Raw genomic sequence first — 12194 nt, 5'->3', positions numbered from 1 at the left:
GAGGAGTCTTGGTCACTTTTTCCTATAGTACCACCCTGATCTCACTGTCTTAACATTAGCAAACTACAGTTGAGATTATTTATAGAATGACTCTACTGTACATTTTCATATTATTCTTCAAAGAGGGCACCAAAGCCAGCTCAGTATTCTGATTCTGATTTCCTGTTCCTACTATTTCATTCTCATTACTGAATCTAAATAAACAAATAAGCCAATAGCAACACCAAAAAGATATTAAAAAAACTGAAACACAAAACTCTTCTCCAGACCTATCTTTTATCAAAATGTTTCACTCATTTTTTTGTGACAACTATTTTATACTTAATACCATGTTTAATCTTCATGACTTTCACTTGATAATTCCCTGGCCTGTTGTGACACTGCCAAGTTCAATTTTGTGGCCTCTTCTTTCACTATGTTGTCAGAAAGCCATATGAGCTAAATATTTAAGTATGAATTTTCTAGTTACAAATTCTTCATGAACTTCCAAAATACAAAGTTAGGGTGGGGAAATAAGGTACAAAAGAAGATGGCACACTGGTAAAATAAAAAATGTCCTTATTATCTGATTTGATCTTTAAGTGTATTTCCAGCACCCAGCAGAGCAGAATATAGTAGGCACTCAATAAGGGCTTATTGAATGAGTGAATATGCAAAATCTCTTCCTTCTATCCTCAAAAACTGAATTGTGTGAAATAATATTCAGAAGGTTTTACATTCACCATCACAAAGATTTGTGATAAAATATATTACTGCCACTTGAGTTACTATGAGGTAGTTTCTAAAATATGATCAATTCTATACATATTAGGAAATTAAACCTTTCTTTCAACCACATACACATCTGATTTTCTTTAGTAGGATACTAGTTCTAGTTCTGTTCCTATAACTATACCCATAAAACTGAAAAACTTTATCTTTTCAAAATAGTTTGAGTCTTATCTTTTTTCCCCCTCACTTCTCCATTTTCAATTACTAGGGAAATTTACTTGTCAGGGAGATCTTTTATTAGTATCTTATTTTTGTATTAAAGTCAGGTCTGTGAAGGGCAATTCCACAGAAAGCATTAAACACCTCACAAAATGTGTCACTTACACTCCAAATGATGTCTTAGGCTATTGCAGGCGATTTTATAAGTATCAGATGGTTCAAAGTAGAAGAAAGATTTTTGTTATTTTTCAGTAGAACTGGAACTTCAGAATTGTATTAATTAACTTTACATGTTTAGTGAATTCTAATAAAGTGAAAGATAGCAAAATTAGTCAGTTTTCCAAAGAGATAATCTTAAAATTCATTTATTGTCATCTTCATCATTATTGTTATTGGGTCATATGATAAAACATTATCTACCAAGATACTCAGGCTGTCACATGTTATAAATTAAATAGTGAATAAACACATACTATTAATATGAGTAAATGCCAAAATGTCAAACAGGGAAGACTTAGGAGGCTCAATGTTCTACATACAAGAACTAAAAAACCCTGTAATTTGCTTAAAAAAAGTAGAGTACATAAACAAACTGATGTTTACTCATTTAAAAGCTACTAAAAGATTATTCATCTAAGGACTAATGTTCCAGCTGTTCTTCCTCACTTCAATCAAAGTAGGCTGATTAAATGTAGACACTTCCAAACTTTTAAGCACTACATGACTTGTTACTTGATCACTTCAGGGTGTCTTTCCTAGTTATACGAAATTTCCTATAGAAGGTATGATTTTAGGTGAGGTCAAATAGGAAATTTAGCAGAAATCAAAAGTTGATCATGGTTTTCAGGAGAAATATCTTTATTAAGATGAAAGGAGGTAATAAACTGAAAAATAAAATGTGTACAGCAAAAATACTCTAAAAACACATTTTAAAAAAGTTTAAAAAGCAAGAATGGAATTTATCTTTAAATCTCTGTAAGGGGGCCCCCCAAAGAAGAGGAATTTATAATCTATATTTCATCCATACGATAGTTCTATATTTGAAGGGTTTAATGTAATTCCATGGTGAGTTTACCTTGTGTGCCTGTGTGTGTGTTTGGCACATGAAGAGAGAGCAGCTAGGAAAAACAATGTAAAAAGGAAGAATAAAAACATAAAGGTAGAAAATTTCAGGGGATCAACTCTTTTAAGTGCATGCTTCCATGCAGAATGAAACCATCCCCAGAAAAAATGAGCAGCTCTCCTTTTCTCAGCTTGTGAAATGAAGATAATTTCATACAGTCTCTAATAATTTTTTGTCACTGTCATCTTGACACAATAACCAGTTTTAGCAGGTCTTGACAAATTTTTTCTGTAGAGTCAGATAGTAAATATTTTTGGCTTTATGTGCCATATGGTCTTTGCTGTAACTATTCAACCCTGCTGCTGTAGTGCAAAAGCAACCACAGATTATATGCAAATGAAAGAGTGTGGCTATGTTTCAATAAAACTTTATTTTTGGGACACAAATTTGAATTTCATATAATTTTCCACATGTCACAAAATGATATTCTTCTGATTTCCCCCCATCATTTAAAAATGCAAAAATTATCCTAGTTCATGGTCCCACAAAAGAGAAACAGGATTTGGCCCAAGGGCTGTAGTTTGCTGACACCGAGTTATAGTATTAATTTAATGAATAAAAAAGTGCAAAAAACCCAAAGACAATTCATCAACAATATAAGGTGAGTTAGTTTAGAACTAAAGCTGGAATGAAAATACTCATCTTAAAAGATCTATAAAATCACAATCATTTAATTCATTATTTATATTACCCGATTTCATACTAGTCTTATATTGGCATTCAGGAAACTATTAAACATTTAAAAACTATTCTGCAAAAGACATTACTTTCTGGCTTGATTCAAACACTTTTCTTAAACTTAATAAAAATATAGTCTTCTTTTAAGTGATAACTCCTCCCTTAACTTTCTCCACTTCAAATAGTACCATCCCTTTTTTTGTGTTAGCATAGCAAGTACTTATAATTATCATAGTCCTTCTAGGTCATCACCTTTCTTCTTAGTTCAGTTATGTTTCAATAATCTGTCTTCATAAGTCATCTTCCCTTTTACTGTTTGTTAAAGCCTTTAAAAAATTAACATATTTGATTATCCAAAACCTTTCTGTATATATTTGTTGCTGAATGAAATGTATCATCATATTACATAGACTGAGTGAAAATACAAAATTTGTGGCTTTGAGGTATTTTTATTCCTCTCCTTTCCTTTCTATATTTGTCTTTATTTCATGAACACTTATCTACTTTTTTCTGAATGTTTTAACATTCAAGCTTCCCAGGTCTCTTTAATGAATTAACTTCAATTTTATAAATTTACCTTGATGTATATTACTTAAAGGAATTCATTTGCATTATCTTATGTTTTCCAGTTATCAACATTCTGCACTGTTCTTCAATCCTGTGCATTACGTTTTAATTAATTAATTTTTAATTGAAGTATAGTTGATGTAAAAAAGTATAGGTATACAGTATAGTGATTCATAATTTTAAAGCTTACACTCCATTTACAGTTATTATAAACTATTGACTATATTCCCTGCATTGCACAATATATCTTTGTAGCTTATTTTGCATGTATAGTTTGTACCTTTTAATCCTTGACCCCATGTTGCCCCTCCCCCCTTCCCTTTCCCCAGTGGTAACCACTAGTTTGTTCTCTATATCTGTGAGTCAGCTTCTTTTTTGTTGCATTCACTAGTTTGTTGTATTTTTTAGATTCTACACACAAGTGATATCATACAGTATTTGTCTTTCTCTGTCTGATTTATATTCTTCCTACTAGATTCATGCATTAGATTACATGGAAAACTAATTTTTTCCTTTATGTGGTTTTATTCTACAGTCATTATTCTCAACACATTATCAATCTAAGGATTTGTAGTTATTTTTGCAGTAGTTAAATTAGGCAAACTCTGTTTAGATACAAGATGATAATTTTATTATTATTAAAATTACTAAAAACTCATTTAGGGTTCAGAATACTTCAACTGTGTACAAGGTACAGAAAAAGATGATACATTCTTAACTTAGAATTCAAGAATCGAATGTACTCTACTTTTTGCTATAGAAGATTCCATGTAAAATAAAAAAGTATGCTTTCATATGAGAAATAAACAAAATTTAATACTGTTCTAAAAATTACCTCTTAATACAATAGTCTACTTTATACCACTTGATTATATGTAATAAATAAAAATGCAGGGTTCTTTTCCTCTAAAAAATAATCTGTCATATAGATGACACCAATTGAAACATGAATGCTTTAATTAAATCCTTACTCCAAACTTCTGAATGATGTCTCACCTTCCTCAACTATTAAATAAAATATTTAAGTGGCGACATGGTTCTGAATCTTTCATCTCATTGAAATATTTAGCACTGTCTCAATGAATTAAAAGGCACTCATATACTTGCTCTTCTGTGTGGACACCTACAATAAATGTTCACAAAATGGAATGGTCACTATATGCCAATTTATCTCATTTTAGAAACAAAATCTGTTTATATAGCCTATGGTACTGAGAATAACTTTATTCTGCTTCTAAGCAACAACTTTTAATATACAAGGCATATTTTAAGGCATTCTGGGGCAAGAAGGATTAAAGGGAAGGAGAGAAACTGAACACTCAACCAAGATTTTGATTTGTGTCTTTTGCTAGCTGAACTCTGTAAAGAAGATACTATTATTTGCTTTTTGACAATTTCTTTTTTGTTTTTGCATACTTTTCTAGTTAATAGGAATCTTAGAATGATATACCTTATATTCAATCTTTTTAGAAAAAAGGTAATCAGAACAAAGTGTGACCCAGTGAAATGAAACAAAAGATGAAGACATTGAGACTAGTTATTCATACTCTACCATGCAGTACAGGTATTGAAAAATAGAAATTAAAGAGTGGCATGAGAAAACCCAATTTTCAAAGCACAGAGATTTCAGTTTAACCCTGATCTAACACTAACTCCCTACCATACAGACTTAGCAAGCCTCAACTTTCTGGTCTTGGTTTCATTGAAAGAAAAATAATATCACTGTTTACAACTGGTTAGGGAAGAGTATGGCACTACATACATACATTGTCAGAATCTTTTAAGAGTTTCCAGAATGTCATCCAGATATATCCAGACTGATTTAATCATAAAATTCATATCAATCTCTTTTATTTTTTTAAAACAGTGGAATAGATTCTGGGGATGAATGTGGATAATTTTTCAAAATCTCTAAGAATATGACTGAAAAGAAGGACTGATTCAAAAGAAAGAAGTAGAAAAATGAGAAACATTAATTTCCTTCTCTGTTTAGCTATCAGAATTTAATGACTGATATTAATAGAAAACTTTGACCTTTACTAATCAGAAATTTAATGAAGAGATATACATAATACACACAGTATATACTTAAAAACAAAGCTGAGAAACCAGAGAATTATCATAGCACTATTATTTTTTATTCTATCCTTCATAACAAACTATTATAGCAACATGAATTAAATGTATGGCAATAATCTTGGGAGAAGTAAATTGAGGCTGTTTCATAGGAACTTTTTTATAAAGCCTCAGAAATAGGAGGTCAAGGTTAAAGAGAGACAGAAATTATTTACTGCTATATTTTAGCTTTTCTTCTACCATATTTATCCCATATACCATTTTAGTGATTTTAATTCCATCTATCTTGAAAAGATATATTTGGGAGAAGGACCAAGCATTCTGAGTTTGAACTGTCAAAAAAATTACTATTGTTAGTATGCCTATATGATATATGTACCATATTGAGTGGCTATAAGGTACTGTTCTCCTTCAAAGTTTTGTCCTGGGTGTATCAGCCATTATCTCAAGTATTTGTAAGATGTTACATAACAGTGTTCATAGTCAAGGTTCTTAGTGCCTAATTTTCTTATTTTTAGACCAAAAATGATATCTTAGTTATTCCCAAAGAGTCTGAGCTAAGAGAAGTCTATTAACTCAGAATAGATGTGTCTACTTGCCAGATTACCTATGATGAGATTCTAACACCGAATATTTTTTTTGACAACTGAAATTGAATCATCCAGGCTCTATCACTTGGATCCAGCCCATAATTTATAATCCTGCTGACATATCCAACAAGGGACAGAAGACACAGTGAATGGAAAAGCTCCAAAGGAAGTGTCATGAAAAGATCCTCAGAAAATTATATGATTGTATAAGAAACACAGATTTTGGGAAAAAAAAAAAAAGTTTTAATTTGCATTGGAGCCAGAATGCTATTAAATCAAATGCAGTGTTCGTGGGGCTTAAAGGTCTTCTACGCTGCCACTTTAAGCTTTATTTCATAAACGTGAGCGTGAAGCTGCAGTTAGAAAAGAAAGAGGGAGAAAAGAGACAGAAAGTAAAAAAGATGGAGATGAGGGGACAAACCAATCAGATGTGGAATTACCAGTCAGCAGAAGTTTAGGAAAAAAAAAATCACCAAGTGAAATCGTACATTTACTCTGAGAGAGTATCCTTTCACATTGCCTTCTAGGTGATCTCTGAGCTCCTCCAGCTTTCGATGGAGCTACATGTAAACATCAGAAAATGAATTGAAAAAGCAACTTGTTCTCTTTTCAGTTTTCCTTTTTCCTTTTAAAAATAAGATCATAGCATTATACATTTCTCACTGCCTTATGGCAAACATTTCAAAACATCAAAGATCTTTGTATAGTGCAAGAATACATGCTCAATAAACCATGACTAGGAAGAGAATATTTTAATTACAGCATCTTTTCTCCCCAAAGTGTTAGAGAAAATAAATACCTTAACTATCCTTATAATCCCTTAGAGATTCACTTCAAAATTTTCTATTTTGTAGAAATATGGAGTAAAGATATTTAAAAATTAAGAAATTTGCCTTTCTTTCTCAAACACACTTTTTAATTTAAGGCTGCATCCATATTTAAGTAAACTGATTGAACCCTAAAATGTATGTTTTGTTCTTATACATATTTATGTGTATATACATAATCATACCATATATACACTTAACAACAATAAACATACAATTACAACTTGAAGTTCTACACATCCAAAAGCTGAACTTTGAGATAAACACACATGTACTCGCACACACAATCCAGTTTATAGCAGCTGGTGCTGCAGGTATGGATGCCATTATACCTTTATTTTCCTATCAGTCATTTCCAAAAAGTTATGTTAAACTGCACCTTTTCATCTGAATCTGAGTCATAATCCATAGCCTCAACAATAATGGATTTATCTCCCCTCAAAAAATTAAAATGATACCTCACAGGTAGACAGTGAGGAATGCTACTGATACATGATGAAGACACATAAAGTTATATTTTTCTGACAATAATTTTAGCTTGCCTTGTTTTTGAAATAGGTATATAATCAATACTTCCCATCCCCTCTGATTATTCTTAGTGAAATAACAACAACAAAATGCTACCCAGTATACAGCAGTGTTAGAGAACAGAGAAGATGGCTTGTTTGGAATAAAGGACACAAACATACAGACACATCCTCATCCATGTGCACTTGTGTGTGCACACACACAGATAAATAAACAACAACAAAAAAGTAAACTTAAGAAGGCAGAAGAGGCAAGGAGAGGAAAGAGTGCAGAAATTAGTGCTTCATAAATTGTTAAATGGAAATAAATTGGAAGTTTGTAAAATTTTAAAATGATTTAATATTAGCCTCAAAGTAGTTATTGAATTTTGGGGCATCCCAGTACAGTGAATTATGTCATTTTGATTAATTTAGCAGTTACTAATGCTGTAAGGACAAATGGGACTGAGATAGAAGTGGTTAATTTTGAAGATTTCTCTGTACATTTTTAAAATTCAGCAAATTTTCTACCTTGCATTTATGGTGGCAGCATTAAGAGTGATTAATTGGCTATGTCTATGACTCTTAAGGGTGATAACTTATTTACCTTTTCATCATGATTAAATGTTAGAATATCGAGTGCCCAAGATATATTGATCAAATGGATATTTAACAACTATCAAATGGGACCATTAGATCAGAAATCTTTAAGTGGTATATTAGTAGGCCACATACACAAATGGGCAAACATGTATGTAAATATCAGTTTCTGTTGATTGTTACATCAATTTTTTAACTTTTAACAAAATAAAGGGGATTAAGAGTGCTTACTATTAGCTATATGTGAGCCCACTATACTAGCATTATATGAAATTCCTTTTTCCTCTAATTCTTCAGATTACATATATATAATACATGTTATTAACTCATAATATTTATTTTCTAGAATGAACTACAAATGGTAATGACCCTAAAGTAACATTTAATTACTTTTAACAAAAAAAGTAAAAAGGGGATATAATACTCTGAAAATAAATGTTAGTTCTGTGTGTAACAGGAACTTAATACATAGTCAGTGACATCAATCAGAGGAACGGTTTACTCTAGAACCCCAAATTATAGGCACCTGTAATGAGGCAGTTGCCCTTTCTCTTGTTTGTGGTGCCACTCAAAGCTAGTTATTTGGCAGCTTGCCTTCAGCTGGTTGCTCTATGTGTAGCTGAAACAAAAAATAAATATGACCCAACAGCCAATAAAAATATTAAAATAAAACAAAATGGGATGGTGAAAAATGGAAAAAGCCCCCTTCTCCTCCCACCACCCTCCAAAAAGGAAGAAGTGTAGGCTATAGACAAAATCTTGCCAAAAAATGTTAGAAACATATTTACTTTGAGGGATCCAACTCTACTAGCAACTCCTTTGCTTTCATCCGGCCGTCTAATTTGCTACAATGAGGGAAGATGGGTAAAAAAGACAGAATAAAGAAAAAGTGAACTTAAAAATTTTTCTAAACATTAGTAAATAATACATGCAAAAACATCAATTGACTCTTTGAGATACATCTTAGGAGGCCTAGGAGTTAACTAACCCAGAGGCTATACGACATGCTCTGCAAATAGGGTGGTCACTAGAATTCAGTCTTTGTTATGACACTACTCCTAAGATGAAGAAATGGGCACTTACTTTTGGTTATCTTGGGGACTTCTCATGAAGCAGTATCTGGAGTAGTGTTACATTTGCATTTGGCTTACGAAAAACAAAGAATTACAAATATACCTATGCAGAAAACTTTGTCTCTTTCAGTGTCGATTCCATTGTGATATCAGAAAACATCAGTGGTAAGACTAGCAACATGAGCGTTCCTTAAGTGGAAAGATCAGTCCTGACAAGCATCATTCTTGACAGGTGACAGAGTGAAGCTCCTCTGCTTGTTGACCCAAGCACTGAGGTTGTTCAGCTGTCACTGAGATTCCCAATTAAACAATTGTGCTGCCCAACCAGAAAATTTTAATGCCAGACCAAAGTTAGATATACCAACTCCCTCAAAGCTTTTAGTTATTGCAGTTGAATTTTCCTTTTGGGTAAGATAGGAAAAAAGAAAAGTAAAACTGCTATTTAAAAAATTTGTTTCACATCACTCTGCAAATGAGAAAAGGAAGATTCTAAACCCAAAGTGTTTTATTGGATGAGGTATAAACTAGAAATCCCTTTGATTTTTAATACAGCTGTAACAATAACTAATATTTTGGTTAAAGAGGAAGACAATCTCAAAAAAAGAGTAGTGGGGGGGGAGATTGGAAGGAAGTTTCAGACCAAGTGCTTTTACATTATGGATTCCTACATGTGCAGAATGACAGTCTCCATTCAGGCCAGTATAGCTCAAGTTAGTTTTGATGCTCTTGGTTGTATTAGGAGACAGTAGATGAAGTATTAACATGATGCCAAATTCCCAGTGTTAAAGACTTAGGAAAAAATGAGAAATCTGACCATGCTACAAAATTATAGTTTCTGGAGGCAGGCTATAGACTGTCTTATCCCTTTTAAGACATCTCTGATAGCATAAGGAGATTGTTTAGGAATAATCATGAGAAAACTGGATTTTCACTTTGAAAAAAAGCATCTTGATCCATAAGAATTGTGTTAACTTTGGTTTTACTTGATATAGTTTTTACTAATTCTTCAACATTAATTAAATGTTATACCCTAAAGATAATCACTGATTCTTGCTCTTCTTAGTTGCACATTATTCTTAAATTTAGAGACAATGGATACTAACTAGAATGGCAACAGTCTATAAGAAAGGGCCTCTAGATGGACAGTGATTCATAACATCTAGTTATTTTCTTGTGTTATTTTCTTTGATCTCAGAGAACATCTTTATATCAAAAGTTATTTTGCATTTAAAATTGACACGTTGATTATAAAGATAAACTACATAGTTTTCTATAAAAAATATAGAGTCTAATGCCTCATGCTGCTTTCTGAAGACTTTTAGAAACTGAATTGTTATATAGTAATAAGTGAACACCATTTTCTACATTGTCTTTTATTTCTGGAAGGCTTAAAATTACATCAAGTCCAGCAACAATGAGGTAGTTTCTTCAAGGTAACATAGGACGTTAATGACAAATCTAAGACCAACATCCACCATTCCTGATTTCTACTTTAAAGCCGTATTCCCTTAATAGGCCTGGAAATAAATGGGTTGGGAAAAAACTGATGCTTATAAGAGGACATATATGTATACATGTCCCTGTGTGTCTGTTTGCCTATCTATCTCATTTATGGAAGAAATTTTATGTTACTATATTAATGTATGGAAGAAATTTTTCCTAAATCATTTCAATTCCAAATGCAAGTGCAAGTACGTAAGCTTAAAGAATGAAATATAAGAAGAGAAAAGACAACTACCACTGAACTCTGAACATGAAAAACAGACTATATATCAATTTAAACAAAGATTTTTAGGAGCAGACAGCTCATCTGTCAATGCTTGACACCAATTTTCTGTATTTATATCTGATTTTGTGAATTCTTAACTCCTAAGAGGAAGACTTTAGAAAATCAATGTGGATATCAAAGCCATAAAACCACAGGCTGTAATTCAAGTGTCATGTGATTTTTTTTGTGGCTCTTGAAATAGGTAATAATCCCTAATATTGAAAAACTTCAGAAAGAATTTGAAAAAGATTGTTGCATATGCTAAAACTTGAGTTGTAGAGAAAAGTCAAATCAATAGATTTTGAAATGTAATGCTCTCATTTCTTCTAGCCAATCCTTAATCATCAATTATGATGGAGTAGAATAAATAAAAGAAATTCACAGCTAATCCAGATACCTGATTATTATTTTTCTTTCATTAGAATTTAAGGAAATCACACAAGATAAGCATTTGGATAAAATGAAATTTACTCTTCATGGTAATTATAAAAGCCTCACATCATTAGCTAATTTTGTACATATTTTTCTGAGGCTAAACATTCTGTATCAATAACTAAGAGAGACAAAATTGCAAATATTTATACTACATATAAGATCACTGCAATATAAATGAAGTTTGAGAATTGGACGTAAAGAATTGTAGGGATTATGGGTTGGTTGAGATTATTAGTTTATTTACATATATTGAAAACTAAAATGTTACCTGGAAAAAAAAAATTATCACTAATGATTTTTGTACCCTGAAGAAATCCTTTTACAAATATTTGTACTGAGATTGTAAGACCTAAATCAGAGGATCAAAATCATTTCAATCTTCTATTCAGCCTCTCAGCTGGAATATATTTAACATGATGTCCATTAAAAACTGTCTGAAAAGACTGCACTGTATCACCTCTTTTGCAACATTCTGGGAATATTTCTTCAGGAATTAATTACTGGGTAATCTATCCTCAGGAATTAATTACCAGGATGTAGTCTCTAAAGCAGTGAAATGACTGCTATTTATATTCACCTTTTTAAAATAAGAGCTTGAATTCTAGATATATCATGCAACAAAAGAAGTTGCCTGGATGCTAATACATTACGGATTGTTGATTCCTTTAATTTAGCTCAGTTCTCCAAAACTGAGCTCACTATAAAATTATTTCCATTATTAACAAAGTAGAAAATTACTCCATCTCACCCTCATCTTGCATGCCAATAATAAATAGTTGTAAGCGTAATATTTTTTTAAAGGCAAACATAAGATTTTGGAGTAGAAAGCCAACTTTATATTAATTTTTGAAATAAAATATGAATCTTCAAGAATTTAGGGGTTGTAGAAGCCACATTAAGGCAGGCACCCATATCACTGGATATACGTATTAACACTTCTCTTAATTGCAAGGTGTTTGGTGAAGAATTATGAGAAAAGGTTATATATTTTGCGTGTTTGTTTTATTGATGAGAGAACTCA

The 12194-nt window shown here is 31.8% G+C and overlaps 1 protein-coding gene across 8 annotated transcripts in view; it reads right to left on the bottom strand.

Moving 5' to 3' along the window:
- GPHN (gephyrin) overlaps positions 1-12194 on the bottom strand; it is a 596826-nt gene that overhangs the window by 181842 nt on the left and 402790 nt on the right. For 2 of the 8 annotated variants that reach the window (XM_057732172.1, XM_057732173.1), the window contains exon 10: positions 8686-8742. The exons of the other annotated variants lie outside the window; for them this stretch is intronic. In XM_057732172.1, the coding sequence (XP_057588155.1) occupies positions 8686-8742 (57 nt within the window). The remainder of the gene's footprint in view (positions 1-8685; positions 8743-12194) is intronic. 8 annotated transcript variants of the gene reach the window in all.

Source organism: Hippopotamus amphibius, chromosome 4 (genome assembly GCF_030028045.1).
Source record: "Hippopotamus amphibius kiboko isolate mHipAmp2 chromosome 4, mHipAmp2.hap2, whole genome shotgun sequence".
Lineage (NCBI taxonomy): Eukaryota > Metazoa > Chordata > Mammalia > Artiodactyla > Hippopotamidae > Hippopotamus > Hippopotamus amphibius.
This window is presented reverse-complemented; position numbering and strand designations above follow the sequence as displayed.